General features: G+C 36.3%; 1 protein-coding gene across 2 annotated transcripts in view; it reads left to right on the top strand.

Annotated features, from left to right (window-relative positions):
* Positions 1–16,246, top strand: part of CCDC39 (coiled-coil domain containing 39) — a 52,637-nt gene that overhangs the window by 11,314 nt on the left and 25,077 nt on the right. Inside the window, exons 5-9 of one of the 2 annotated variants that reach the window (XM_044255116.1) lie at positions 109–201; positions 326–454; positions 3,505–3,696; positions 13,493–13,596; positions 14,134–14,266. In XM_044255116.1, the coding sequence (XP_044111051.1) occupies positions 109–201; positions 326–454; positions 3,505–3,696; positions 13,493–13,596; positions 14,134–14,266 (651 nt within the window). The remainder of the gene's footprint in view (positions 1–108; positions 202–325; positions 455–3,504; positions 3,697–13,492; positions 13,597–14,133; positions 14,267–16,246) is intronic. The other variant, XM_044255117.1, reaches the window with a different exon arrangement.

Raw genomic sequence — 16,246 nt, 5'->3', positions numbered from 1 at the left:
AGCAAGTAAGTGTGTATCTATAATATAATAGTACTTAATGTGAGATATACTAATAGCTTTTAAGTTAAATGATAATTATGAATATTTTTACATGCAACTACATTATAGGCATTGACCCTGCAATTAGAAAGACTGACTTTGGAATGTCATCAGAGAAGAAAGGTACTTGACAACGAACTTACAGAGACTCTAAGTGCACAGGTTAGTTTATTTCTAATTAAGAATTAAGAAATAAGACAATAAAGAAATATTTTATTTCTTAATTGTTGAAGGGATATATGCTAAAGCACTTAAATTCACAAAAATGTTATTTGCTCTCTGACAGTTAGAATTGGATAAAGCGGCACAAGATTTTCGTAAGATTCATAATGAAAGACAAGAACTCATTAAACAGTGGGAGAACACAATAGAACAGATGCAGAAGAGAGATCGAGACATTGATAACGGTGCCTTGGTAAAATAGTTGTTTGGTCCTTGCAATGTTCAACTGTGGTATTCTCTTTTGTATTTAACGTATTCATTTCAAATGTAACTCACATTATTTAAAAATCACTTTTGTAGTAGGGTTCAGTAGTTTTGGTAAATGTTTTTCAAAGCTGACTCTTTGCACTTAGATATGTGATTTTATGAAGATTATTTACTTATGGCATTATAATTATGAAGACTAGATCCTGCCTGTTTGAAATGTGAGACAAGAGAAAGTCAGTGGATAATTTTAGTGCAGTAAATCAATGCTCTGACATACACATGGTTGTCCAAGTTGCTTTGGATTTAATATATGTGCTATTTGGAGTAATCACTGGTATAGAGAAATGAATCTCATGGTTGGCCAAGAAACAAAAAGGGAGAGTCAGGAAAGAAACCTAGACTGTGATAAAGTTTCACTTTTCAAACTGAGGCATCCATAGTAGGGAAGAAACTTGGAAGCAAAGGAGTACCACACTGATTAAACACAAACTTAGTGTTATCTTTTGCTAGTTTCAGAGGTAACATCTTAAGTAAGTTAAGTATATATTGTATTATATTATACTTAAGTATATATATAGAATGCTACATTATAGAGTGTTAATTGTTATAATTGTGTAACATTGTTAAAAATGTGAATGTTGAAGTAGGTATTAAAGTATCTGTTTAAGTGGTAGTAAAGTAAATATAAGGCAGAAAGTTCTAGAATGATCATTTTACATTTATAAACTTAAGGTGTTTTGACTTGTCTTTGGTTGAATGAACATGATATATACAACCAAAGACAGGTCAAAACATCTTAAGTAAGATAAGTATGTATTGTTTTATATATATAATGCTACATTATAGAGTGTTGATTTTTTCAAAAGATTTTATTTATTTATTTGACAGAGATCACAAGTAGGCAGAGAGGCAGGCAGAGAGAGAGAAGCGGAAGCAGGCTCCCCACTGAGCAGAGAGCCCGATGCGGGCCTCGATCCCAGGACCCTGAGATCATGACCTGAGTCGAAGGCAGAGGCTTAACCCACTGAGCCACCCAGGTGCCCTAGAGTGTTGATTGTTATAGAGAAAATGTGGGATTAAATAAATTTACAATGCCTTTTTTAAACACTATTACACATATTTTTATTTTTTATAGATTGTGTTGTCTAGAAAATTCAGCAGTCTAAATGTTGCTTCTTTTATTTTTTAAATTTAATTTTGTTTTTTCAGTGTTCCAAGATTCAGTTTATGCACCACATCCAGTGCTTCATGCAATACGTGCCCTCCTTAATACCCATCACTAGGCTCACCCATCCCCCCACCGCCCTCCTTTCCAAAACCCTGTTTGTTTCTCAATGCTTTTTTAAATGTAATGCTTTTCAGGGGCACCTGGGTGGCCCAATCAGTTAAGCTTCTGCCTTCATTCAGTTCAGGGGCCTGGGATCAAGCGCCAAGTTGCACTCCCTGCTCAGGGGGGAGCCTGCTTTTCCCTTTCCCTCTGACCTTTGCCCTATTCTGCTCCCCCAATGCCATAACCCATTCCCCATTTCTTCTCCCTCTGCCTTACCCCACTCCCCTGCTCATGCTCTTTCTCGCAAATAAATAAAATCTTTAAAAAACTGTAGTACATTACAGACATATATATCCATTTAATATGCTAATATGTACAGTATTACATGCAGCATTTCTTTTTTTTTTTTTTAAAGTAATCACTGGTATAGAGAAATCACTGGTATTGGATAAAGCGGCACAAGATTTTATTTTATTTATTTGACAGAGAAAGCAGCAGCAGCAGAGGGAGAAGGAGAAGTAGACTCCCCACTGAGCAGGGAGCCCTATAGGGAACCCAATCCCTGGACCCCAGGATCATGACCCCAGCTGAAGGCAGATGCTTAACTGACTGAGCCACCGTGGTGCCCTAGAGGCAGCATTCCTAAAAGTTACTAATTTTAGAACATATACCCTCCCTCAACCTAATGTTCTGGGATTAAATGTTTGGTGGGACCTCATTTTGGAATTACATTTTAGAGTAAATTTTACCTCTTCCTCCAATTCCTTTAACATGTTGCCATCAACATCACTTGTAAAAACCAAGTGAGCTTTTTATTCCTCAGCTCTAGAATCATCTTTGTTACATACTACTTAAAAAGTGAACCTCTTAAACATGGCAGCTAAAAAAATTGAATTTTTTCACAATTGGACCCTAATTCTACCTTTCCAGCCTCATTCCTTTCATATGTACCCACCCCTTCCTGATACATCCCCATTCCATCCCTGCCCTCCCTATACTTTCACCACATTATTTATGCATCTCCATTTATCTTTTTAGGCCTAACTTAAAAGAAGCTTCTTAAGTAATGCCTTTTAATAATTCCTCATTGGTAGATTTCATCATCTCTTTTTCTCATGGTGCTTTGTCCATGTCTCAGTAACTACCTTGTATATTCTATTTATTTTGTATCTCCAGGACCAGCAAAACCCCTCAGTGAAGACATTCTTATTGAAACAAATAACTAAAATATTATTCTCAAAAGATGAAAAAAAACCTGGTCCTGTGAAATATTATTATAATAAAATAATTGAAATTCAACTTTCTATGTAAAAATATTCAACAGTGTTATATTTTTTAGAATATTACCTTTTGTTTATGAAAGCTTTACATTTTTCTCTTCAGCAAAGTACCAGTTAAGAAAATAAGATCTTTAAAAAAAAGACCTTATAGATACTGATGTGTAACTGCGTAACATATTAATACTTTGTTTTTGTTCATATAAAAATAGACTTTTTTTTTTTTTTTTTAAAGTAGGCTCCATTCCCAGTGTGGAGCATAATGCAGGACTCAAACTCAAGATCCTGGGATCAAGACCTGAGCTGAGATCAAGAGTTGCATGCTTAATTAACTGGGCCACCCAGGTGCCCCCAAAGTAGACTCTCTTTAAAGAAAATACTTTCTTAAGAAGTTTTGATAGAATACTGAATATAGAAAAATAAAAACTAAATTCCTTTTTCTTTTGTTCATTGTATTAAACATATATTTAACATATTTTTAAACCTTAGGCATTAACAAGGATAAAGCAGGAAATACGAGAAAAAGAAAATTTGGTTAAAGAAAAGATCAAGTTTTTGGAAAATGAGATTGGGAATAACACAGAATATGAGAAAAGAATTTCTGTTGCTGATCGTAAACTTTTAAAATGTAGAATGGAGTATCAGCGTCATGAAACAAACAGAAGTCAGCTGAAAGATGAGGTATGTCAACTAAAAAGACTGGCTTGTGTATTTATGAAAATTACTATAAAAATAAGCATAAAAGCTCTCTTTTGATTAAGGAACTGTCTTCTAGTTCCTTTTTCTTATGTCCCTTCATGTTTTGGAATTTTAGGGTACTGCATTTTAGCCCTGCTGGGTGAAAGCAAGAGGGGTGCCAGGCATATCACAGGTGGTGTGAAGGGATTGGAAATTGGAATAGTGTAGATCATTTCATTGTACAAGTTGTTACACTTCTTATTTCTTTTTCTTTTTTTAAAGATTTTATTTATTTATTTGACATACAGAGATCACAAGCAGGCAGAGAGGCAGGCAGAGAGAGAGAGGAAGGGAAGCAGGCTCCCTGATGAGCCGAGAGCCTGATGTGGGGCCTGATCCCAGAACCCTGGGATCATGACCTGAGCTGAAGGCAGAGGCTTTAACCCACTGAGCCACCCAGGTGCCCCTACACTTTTTATTTCTGATAAAGAAGGAAAGATTTTTTTCTGTCCAAGAAGAGTAATTAAATTTGATCCTGAAGAAGTAAAATAAGCATATTTCTTGCCTAAATTAAATGTCACTGATAATTGTTTATTCTTAAAACTTTTTAAGTTTAAATCAATTGTATTAAAAAATGTCAGGATTTGTTCACTCATTATTTGTTTATCGAGATATAATTCACATATAATAATTCACCCTTTTAAAGTATATAATTTGGGGGAGGAGTCAAGATGGTGGAGAAGTAGCAGGCTGAGACAACATCAGGAAGCAGGAGATCAGCTAGGTAGCTTAACAAACCATTCCGAACACCTACAAACCCAACAGGAGATCAAAGAGAAGAAGAGCAGCAATTCTAGAAACAAAAAATCAACCATTTTCTGGAAGGTAGGACTGGTGGAGAAGGGAATCCGTGGGGGGAGGGGCTGGCTCTCTGCAAGCAGTGGAGCAACAGAGCACAAAATCAGAACTTTTAAAAGTCTGCTCCACTGAGGGACATCGCTCCAGAGGCTAAACCGGGGTGAAGCCAGTGCAGGGACAGCATGGCCTCAGGTCCCGCGGGGTCGCAGAAGGATCGAGGGTGTCTGAGTGTTGCAGAGCTTGCAGGTATTAAGAGCAGGGAACCCGGCTACAGAGACCGAGCCGAGGAGTGAGCTCTCAATTTGAGGTTACCTTGAACTGTAATCTGTGGTACAGGCCAGTGCTCTGAGTGGGGTCCCCACAAGATCCGGGGAGACCCCCCCGGAAGAGCCCAGGGATCTGCAGGGTTCGGAGACTCCAGGCAGAGCTGTGTGCCAGAGAATGAGATGCTTGGTCACAGGCTGGATGAGCTAGGAGCATGGCTGTAGGCCAGGGAGATGGGAGTGATTGAGCGCTTTTCTCTAAGGGTGCACTAGGTGTTGGGCCTTGAGCTCTTGGCTCCTCTGGGCCGGAGATTGGGAGGCTGCCATTTTCATTCCCGTCCTCCGGAACTATATGGAAAGCATTCAGGGAACAAAGGTTCCCGAAAGCGAATCCTAGAGGATTACTTAGCCTGTCCCTTGGTAAGGGTGATGCAATTCTGCCTCTGGCAAAGACACTTGAGAATCACTACAATAGGCCCCTCCCCCAGAATATCAACAAGAAATCCAACCAAGACCAAGTTCACTTACCAAGGAGAACAGCAGAATTCCAGAGGAGGAGAAAGCAAAGCATGGAATTCATGGCTTTCTCCCTATGATTCTTTAGTCTTGCAAAGTTAATTAATTAATTATTTTTTTTTTCCTTCTGTTAAATTTTTTTTAACTTTTATCCTTTCCTCTTTAAACGTTTTTAAACTAGTTTATGTTAACAATACCTTTCTTAAAAAATGATCTTTTTTGAACCTTTATTATTATAGTCATATTTTATCTTTCATTGTATCTAACTTTATTTTTTGTATACACATAGAGTTTTTTCTTCTAAAAAATTTTTCTTCTAAAAAATTTCTTCTAAAAAATTCTTCTAAAAAATTCTAAAAAAATCTCTTTTTCTAAAAGATCAAAATACACCCTAAATCTAACACTGGGCTTATTCTAGTCTCTAGCCTGGGCAATTTCTCTACACTTTCTTTTTCTTTATTCTCCCAACCAACTTATCTTATCAATTCCTTTTAGAAATTAAAAAAAATTTTTTTTCATCTTTATACTCATATTCCATCCTTTCATTGTGTTTACCCTTATATATGTTTTTCATTTTTTAAAATTTTGGAAGGTAGTTTCTTCTAAGAGACCAAAATATTCCCAAAATTAAGTGGGTGACCTTGTTCTAGACCCTGTTCTAAAATTTGGGGAGGTAGTTTCTTCTAAGACACCAAAATACTCCCAAAGTTAAGTGGGTGACCCTGTTCTAGTCACCAGTCTAATATATATATGTGTGTGTGTGTGTGTGTGTGTGTACAATATATTTATTTTTTATATTTTTTCTTTATTTTTTTTCTTTTTTGAATTTTTTTTTCTGAACTTCTTTTTACCTCCTTTCTTCCCCCCATGATTTGAGGTCTCTTCTGATTTGGTTAAAGCACATTTTCCTGGGGTCTTTGCCGCCCTTTAGTATTTTATTTGCTCCTTCATATTTTCTTATCTGGAGAAAATGACAAGGCGGAAAAACTCACCACAAAAAAAAAGAGTAAGAGGCAGTACTGAAGGCTAGAGACCTAATCAATACAGACATTAGTAATATGTCAGATCTAGAGTTCAGAATGATGATTCTCAAGGTTCTAGCTGGGTTTGGAAAAGGCATGTAAGATAGAAGAGAAACCCTGTCTGGAGAAATAAAAGAACTAAAATCTAACCAAGTTGAAATTAAAAAAGCTATTAATGAGGTACAATCAAACATGGAGGCTCTTACTGCTAGATAAATGAGGCAGAACAGAGAATTAGGGATATAGGAGACCAAATGACAGAGAACAAAGAAGCTGAGCAAAAGAGAGACAAACAACTACTGGACCATGAGGGGAGAATTTGAGAGATAAGTGATACCATAATATGAAACAACATTAGAATAATTGGGATCCCAGAAGAAGAAGAAAGAGAGAATGGAGCAGAAGGTATATTGGAAAGAATTATTGCAGAGAATTTCCCTAATATGGCAAAGGGAACAAACATCACAATCCAGGGGGTGCAGAGAACCGCCCCCCCCCAAATCAGTAAGAATAGGTCCACACACCATCATCTAATAGTAAAATTTACAAGTCTTAGCGACAAAGAGAAAATCCTGAAAGCAGCCTGGGACAAGAAGTCTGTAACATACAATGGTAAATATATTGCATTGGCAGCGGACTTATCCACAGAGACCTGGCAGGTCAAAAAGAACTAGCATGATATATTCAGAGCACTAAATGAGAAAAACATGCAGCCAAGAATACTATATCCAGCTAGGCTGTCGTTGAAAATAGAGGAGAGATAAAAAGCTTCCTGGACAAACAAAAACTGAAAGAATTTGCAAACACCAAACAGCTCTCCAGAAAATATTGAAAGGGGTCCTCTAAGCAAAGAGAGAGCCTAAAAATAGTAGATCAGAAAGGAACAGACATAATATACAGTAATAGTCACCTTATAGGCAATACAATGGCACTAAATTCATATCTCTCAATAGTTACCCTGAATGTAAATGGGCTAAATGCCCCAATCAAAAGACACAGGGTATCAAAATGGATTAAAAAAAAAAAAAAACCATCAGTATGCTGCCTACAAGAAACTCATTTTAGACCTGAAGACACCTCCAGATTTAAAGTGAGGGGATGGAAAACAATTTACCATGCTAATGGACATCAGAAGAAAGGTGGGGTGGCAATCCTTATATCAGATCAATTAGATTTTAAGCCAAAGACTATAATAAGAGATGAGGAAGGACATGATATCATACTCAAAGTGTCTGTCCAACAAGAAGATCTAAAATTTTTAAATATCTATGTCCCTAACATGGGAGCAACCAACCATATAAACCAATTAATAACAAAATCAAAGAAACACATCGACAATAATACAAAAATAGTAGGGGACTTTAACACTCCCCTCACTGAAATGGACAGATCATCCAAGCCAAAGATCAATAAGGAAATAAAGGCCTTAAATGACACACTGGACCAGATGGATATCACAGATATATTCAGAACATTCCATCCCAAAGCAACAATACACATTTTTCTCTAGTGCATATGGAACATTCTCCAGAATAGAGCACATCCTGGGTCACAAATCAGGTCTCAACCGGTATCAAAAGATTGGGATCATTCCCTGCATATTTTCACATCACAATGCTCTGAAGCTAGAACTCAATCACAAGAGGATATTTGGAAAGAACACAATACATGGAGGCTAAAGAGCATCCTTCTGAAGAATGAATGGGTCAACCAGGAAATTAAAGAAGAATTGAAAAAATTCATGGAAACAAATGATAATGAAAATGCAACAGTTCAAAATCTGTGGGACACAGCAAAGGCAGTCCTGAGAGGAAAATATATAGCAATAGATTCCATTCTCAAAAAACAAGAAAGGTCTCAAGTACACAACCTAACCCTACACCTAAAGGAGTTGGAGAATGAACAACAAAGAAAGCCTAAATCCAGCAGAAGAAGAGAAATCATAAAGATCAGAGCAGAAATCAATGAAATAGAAACCAAAAAAACAATAGAACAAATCAACGAAACTAGGAGCTGGTTCTTTGAAAGAATTAATAAGATTGATAACCCCCTGGCCAGACTTATCAAAAAGAAAAGAGAAAGACCCAAATAAATAGAATCATGAATGAAAGAGGAGAGATCACAACCAACACCAAAGAAATGGAAACAATTACAAGAACATATTATGAGCAACTCTACACAAACAAATTTGACAATCTGGAAGAAATGGATGCATTCCTAGAGACATGTAAACTACCACAACTGAACCAGGAAGAAATAGAAAGCCCAAACAGACCCATAACCAGTAAGGAGATTGAAACAGTCATCAAAAGTCTCTAAACAAACAAAAGCCCAGGGCCAGATGGCTTCCCAGGAGAATTCCACCAAACATTTAAAGAAAAATTAATTCCTATTCTCCTAAAACTGTTCCAAAAAAAATAGAAATGGAAGGAAAACTTCCAAACTCATTTTATGAGGCCAGCATCACCTTGATCCCAAAACCAGACAAGGACCCCATCAAAAAGAGAATTACAGACCAATATCCTTGAGCACAGATGCAAAAATTCTCACCAAAATACTGGCCAATAGGATCCAACAGTACATTAAAAGGATTATTCACCATGACCAAGTGGGATTTATTCCAGGGCTGCAAGGTTGGTTCAACATCCGCAAATCAATCAATGTGATACAAGACATTAATAAAAGAAAGAATAAGAACCATATGATACTCTCAATAGATGCTGAAAAAGCATTTGACAAAGTACAGCATCCCTTCCTGATCAAAACTCTTCAAAGTGTAGGGATAGAGGGCACATATCTCAATATTATCAAAGCCATCTATGAAAACCCACTGCAAATATCAATCTCAATGGAGAAAAACTGAGAGCTTTTCCGCTAAGTTCAGGAACACGGCAGGGATGTCCACTGTCACCACTGCTATTCAACAAGAAGTCCTAGCCTCAGCAATCAGACAACAAAAAGAAGCCAAAGACTTCCAAATCAGCAAAGAAGAAGTCAAACTCCCTCTTTGCAGATAATATGATACTATATGTGGAAAATCCAAAAGACTCCACTCCAAAACTGCTAGAACTTGTACAGGAATTCAGTAAAGTGTCAGGATATAAAATCAATCTACAGAAATCAGTGGCATTTCTATACACCAGCAGCAAGACAGAAGAAAGAGAAATTTAGGAGTTGATCCCATTTATAATTGCACCCAAAACCATAAAATACCTAAGAACAAACCTAATCAAAGAGGCAAAGAATCTATACTCAGAAAACTATAAAGTACTCATGAAAGAAATTGAGGAAGACACAAAGAAATGGAAAAACGTTCCATGCTCATGGATTGGAAGAACAAATATTGTGAAAATGTCTATGCTACCTAAAGCAATCTACACATTTAATGCAATCCCTATCAAAATCCCATCCATTTTAAAAAATGAAATGGAACAAATAATCCTACAATTTATATGGAACCAGAAAAGACCTCAAATGGCCAGAGGAATAGTGAAAAAGAAAGCCAAAGTTGGTGGCATCACAATTCCAGACTTCAAGCTCTATTACAAAGCTGTGATCATCAAGACAGTATGGCACTGGCACAAAAACAGACACATAGATCAGTGGAACAGAATAGAGAGCCCAGAAATAGATCCTCAACTCTATGGTCAACTAATCTTTGACAAAGCAGGAAAGAATGTCCAATGGAAAAAAGTCTCTTCAACAAATGGTATTGGGAAAATTGGACAGCCACATGCAGAAAGATGAAACTGGACCATTTCCTTCACCACACACGAAAATAGACTCAAAATGGATGAAGGACCTCAATGTGAGACAGGAATCCATCAAAATCCTTGAGGAGAACACAGGCAGCAACCTCTTCAACCTCAGCTGTAGCAACTTCTTCCTAGGAATATTGCCAAAGGCAAGGCAAGCAAGGGCAAAAATAAACTATTGGGACTTCATCAAGATGAAGTCTTGCACAGGAAGGTAACAGTTAACAAAACCAAAAGACAACTGACAGAAAGGGAGAAGATATTTGCAAACAATGTATCAGATAAAGGGCTAATATCCAAAATCTATAAAGAGCTTAGCAAACTCAACACCCAAAGGACAAATAATCCAATCAAGAAGTGGGCAGAGGACATGAACAGATATTTCTTCAAAGAAGACATCCAGATGGCTAACAGACACGTAAAAAAGTGCTCCACATCACTCGGCATCAGGGAAATACAAATCAAAACCACAATGAGATATCACCTCACACCAGTCAGAATGGCTAAGATTAACAAGCCAGGAAATGACGGATGCTGGCGAGGATGTGGAGAAAGGGGAATCCTCCTACACTTTTGGTGGGAAAGCAAGCTGTTGCAGCCTCTCTGGAAAACAGCATGGAGGTTCCTCAAAAAGTTGAAAATAGGGCTACCCTCTGACCCAGCAATTGCACTACTGGATATTTACTCTAAAGATACAAATGTAGTGATCCGAAGGGGCACGTGCAAACCTGAATGTTTATAGTAGCAATGTCCACAATAGCCAAACTATGGAAAAAATCTAGATGTCCATCAACAGATGAATGGATAAAGAAGAAGTGGTATATATATACAATGGAATACTATGCAGCCATCAAAAGAAATGAAATCTTGCCATTTTCGATGACATGGATAGAACTAGAGGGTATTATGCTTAGCAAAATAAGTCAGTCAGAGAAAGACAACTATCATATGATCTCCCTGATATGAGGAAGTGGAGATGCAATGTGGGGGGTTTGGGGGGTAGGAAAAGAATAAATGAAACAAGATACGATTGGGAGGAAGACAAACCATCAGAGATTCTTTTTTTTTTTTTTTTTAAAGATTTTATTTATTTATTTGACAGATCACAAGTAGGCAGAGAGGCAGGCAGAGAGAGAGAGGGGGAAGCAGGCTCCCCGCTGAGCAGAGAGCCCGATGCGGGGCTCAATCCCAGGACCTTGGGATCATGACCTGAGCTGAAGGCAGAGGCCTTAACCCACTGAGCCACCCAGGCGCCCCACCATCAGAGATTCTTAATGTCACAAAACAAACTGAGGCTGGCCAGGGGGGTAGGGAAAGGGTGATGGGATTATGGACGTTGAGGAGGCATTGTGCTATGGTGAGTGCTGTGAAGTGTGTAAATCTGGCGAGTCACAGACCTGTACGCCTGGGGTAGTAATACATTATATGTTTATAAAAAAATAAAAAATATTAAAAATTAAAATGTATAATTCACTGGTTTTTAATATTACATAGAATATGCAACCATCTCCACTATCTAATTTTAGGCTATCTTTGTCTTTCAAAAAAAAAAAAAAAAAACCCTTACTCATTAAAAATCATTCTACTTCCCTCCTCCTGCCCAGCCCTGGCAACTGTTTTTTTTTTTTTCCTGGCAACTGTTAGTCTACTTTCTGTCTCTATGGATTTGCCTATTTTGGACATTTCACATAAATTCTTTTATTTACATGATGTTTTCAAGGTTTATCCGTATTGTAGCATGCATCAGTACTTCATTTCTTTCCTCTAAATTTTAAAATTGAGATGAAGTAGGGGCAATTGGGTGGCTCAGTCAGTTAAATGTCTGCCTTCAGCTTAGAACATGATCCCAGAGTATTGGGATCAAGCCCTGCATTGAGCTCCCTGCTCAGTGGGGAATCTGCTTCTCCCTCTGTCCTTCTGCCTGCTCATGTTCTCTTTCTCACTCTGTCTCCCAAATAAATCAATAACATATTTTTAAAAATTTGAGATAAAGTACACATAGCATACAGTTTACCATCTGAATCATTTTCAAGCATACAGTTCAGTGGTATTAAATTCCTAATGTTATGCAACCATCGCCACCATTAATCTCTGTAACTCTTTTCTTCTTGTAAAACTGAAACCACATACTAATTAAACTCTAACTCCCCATTCTACCCCTCCTCCCAGCTCCTAGTAACTACCATTCTACTTTCTCTCTCTATGAGACTACTCTAAGTACTTCATACACATGAAATCAGACAGTATTTCTCTTTTTGACTGGCTTATTTCACTTTTTTCACATAGCATAATGTTCTCAAGGTTTATCTATGGTGTTGCAGATGTCAAATTTTTGTTACTTTTTAAGGCTAAATACTATTCCATTATGTGTATATATAATATATATATATAAAATATATATATATCTATCACGTTTTGCTTCTCTGTTTATCTGTCAGTGGACACTTGGGTTGCTGCCATGTTTTAGCTATTGTGAATAATGCTGCTAAGAACATGGTGTACAATTATCTCAGAATTCCTGGATGATAATTATGGTATTTATGTTTTTAATTTTTTGAGGGACCAACATACTGTTTTTTGTAGTGGCTGTACCATTTTATATTTTCACCAAGAGTGCACAAATATTTGTTTCTTCACATTATCGCCTATACTTGTTCTTTTCTTTTTTGGTAGCAGCCATTCTCATGGAAAGGTGTGAGGTGGTATATCATTATGGTTTTGATTTGCATTTCCCTAAGGATTGATGCTGTTGAGCATTTTTTTTTTTTTAATGAGTTTATTGGCTGTTAGTATATCTTCTTTGGAGAAATGTCTATTTGAGTCCTTTGCTCATTTTTTGGATCAGTTTGGTTTGTTTGTTTTTTTTTTTTGTTTGTTTTTTTGTTTGTTTTTTTTTTTGGTGGTGGTGGTGGTGGTGAGTTTTAGAAATTATCTACATATTCTAGATATTAATCCCTTATCAGGTATATGATTTGCAAGTATTTTCTACATTTTTGGACTGCTTTTTAACTATGTTGATACTGTCTTTTGATGCACAGAAGTTTTAAATTTTGATGAAGTCCAGTTTGTCTTTTTTTCTTTTGTTGCCTATTGTATCCAAGAAATCATTGCCAAAATCCAATACTGTGATGCTTTTGCTCTATGTACCTTTAATACATCGATGTAGAGTCTGTAATTTGCCGGTATCATGCTGTAAGCCATCCAGAATATAATATCAAATCAAAAAGAAAAGCTGTTAATACGTTTTACAGCAACATGGCCACTGTATTTATGGTTGTGATGTAGGTTAAAAACTAACATGTTCAGAATAGAACTTCTCAAAAATGAAATTAATTTGTAAGATGTAGAATAAAAATTTAATTTCTGTCTGTTAACTAATGAATAGCTGGATTCTTTAAAAGCCACGGTGAATAGAAGTTCCAGTGATTTAGAAGGTATAAGGAGAAATATTTCCAAAATAAAGAAGGACATTCATGAAGAAACAGCAAGGTAAGAAAAAAGATATTTAAATATGTTTACAGTTCTTGACTACTTCTATTTTTTTAAGATTTTATTTTCTTATTGGAGAGAAAGAGAGAGAACAAGTAGAGGGAGGAGCAGAAGCAGAGGGACAAGATGCAGGGCTCAATCTCATGACCCTCACATCACACCTGGATCTGAAATCAAGAGTTGGACATTAAATGTCTGAACCACTCAGGCACCCTAGTTCTTGACTACTTCTAGAAAAATTATCAAATATTTAAGCTCTTGTTAATAATTGTAAACTGATAGCTGCTAAGTGATTAAACTTGAAAAAAAGTTTTTTCTGGGTTTTTCTTTGTAAAGGCTTAGGAACAATATTTTATGATCTATTAAATATATGTTTAATAAATATATAAGGTTTACAGAAAGGTAACAAAAAGGTAATGAATAAGTTTATGGCAAAAGACACCTTCACAGTATATGAAGAAATCTTAGGATAAACTGTTTCTTATTTGTATTAATTTTTAGACATGTTTTCTGTCTTTCCTCTTAAACTCTCTCTAGGTTACAGAAAATTAAAAATCATAATCAGATTGTGAGAAAAAAATTAAAGCAGATAACTGAGAAAACAATGTCTGTAGAAGAGAAAGCTACCAATTTGGAAGATATGCTAAGGGAGGAGGAAAAAAATGTAAAGGTAAAGTTTAGTTTTAGTTCTTAAGAGTCACAGTGAATCTTGCAATAGTGAATTAGACTCTTGCAGTTAGGGAGTAGGAGGTCTTTTAAGAGGCTCTGCTTTCTGGTGTGATCACATTTGTTATCAGAATTTTGAGTTGTTGGACCCCTCTTTGTGTGTGGCTTCCAAGGATTTTTCTGGCCTTCTATCTTAAAGTTTCTCTTTCTCCTTTTGCTTCACTTTCGACATTTGACTTGGATGTCTTCTTTCACAAGTAGCCCTCTACCTGTAATCTTGTGCCTTCCCAATGCCTGCTGTGTGTCTGCTTGCCATTCATATATATGCTCTTATATTGCGGAGGTACCTTGAAAAATGCCCATATTTTAAAATTGATTTCTACTTATCTTTTTTTCTTTCTTTTTTTCCTCTTTCCTTTCTTTGTGATCGAATTTCCCCCAATGGTCTACTTTCCTTCCCTGTATTTCTTTATCATTTGTTATCTCTGACGGTCTGGCACCATTTATAGGTAAATGGACTCTTAAGTGTTCTACTCTATTAACTCTGTTGGGATGTCTTTGGCATCTTGGTAACATTTAGGCCAATTTTTGAGGAACTGGAAAAGGCTGGTTCATTATTTCCTCTTTGAAAACTTTGAAGTGACTTCTGTGATCTGACACTGTTTATACTACTTCTTGCTTTTACTCTTTTTCTGAGTAATATCATGGCAATATCCTCCATTTGCTAAATATCAACTATGGTTTCACTTATATTTGGATGGAATCAAGCTTCTTCGGTGTGCTGTTTAATGTTTAAAATCCCTGAATAATGAAGTCACGACTTGAGTGGTATATGAGTATAAATCACATTATTTTTTAAAAAGTTGGTTTTTTCCCCCCTAAGGCATGATTTTTTGTAGCACATGTAATAGGACAGTATTAGAACTTATTAGAAGTCTATAAAGACTGAAATCCATATAAAGTAGACCTTTTGATGATGACATTAAAAACTGGTGACATTTTTGAAGAAATAAGCTTAATTAGAAAAAATGGGATTGGCAGCATGTGTGCTGCAGTTTATTATGGCAGCATGTATAGCAGCATTTTGTTCATAATCTTGGTTTTTGTAGCTGTTGGTTTTTGTTTGGAAAAATCCTAACCTATAGTTTTGGAAGTGTACTGTGTTATACTACCAAGCACTGACTTTAAAACTGCCAGACAGTCTTTGAGAAGGTCTTAAAACAATTGTCCATTATATAGAAAAGCATTCTTAAGATTATATTGTTTTTTAATTTGTCAAAAATTAAATATGCCAGTCACAGATTTTTTTTTTTTCATATTGAGGTTCATTTGTTGCCAAAAAGAAACAGGCTTATCTGGGTGTAAGAACACAGAGGGAAATTATTTCAACATTTAAAATGATAACTTTCAACAGATCTTGCTTGGCATGGGAGATCTATTTGAACACATGGTTGTGTTCTAGGTTGAAGCCTAGAACACATGGTCATGAAACCTTGAGGTCAAGACAGATCTGCCTCTTAAGAAATGAGGAGTGGGAATGGGGGACTGGTTTCTGTTTCCTAGAAGGCTGCACATGTAGGGAGGCCAACTGGAGACAAGGTGTGAATAAAGGGTAGTGCCAGTAGCATGTTGGGGCCAGCACTTACCAGCTCAAAACAAATGATAGCTGAACTTCCTGGAGTTTTGCAAGTCAGCTGCTAACATAGCTACTATTAAAAATTATGTTATTAAGACTTATAATTAAATATATAACATTCAAAATGAAGTAAAATAAGTACTCAACACTCATCACTTCAAAATTATTTTACTAGATTTTACTATTATCTATTTATGCTCTTAAGATTACTTACATTTATTATATCTGTATAGTGGAAATGCTATATAATGGTTTGCTACTGCCTCTCTTCCCAACTCTGCATTTAATGGAATCATGTTGGTGGCTTGAAATTGGCCATAGTGGGAATATTTATACAATGAAAAATAA

This window comes from Neovison vison, chromosome 6 (assembly GCF_020171115.1).
Source record: "Neovison vison isolate M4711 chromosome 6, ASM_NN_V1, whole genome shotgun sequence".
Taxonomy (NCBI): domain Eukaryota; kingdom Metazoa; phylum Chordata; class Mammalia; order Carnivora; family Mustelidae; genus Neogale; species Neogale vison.
This window is presented reverse-complemented; position numbering and strand designations above follow the sequence as displayed.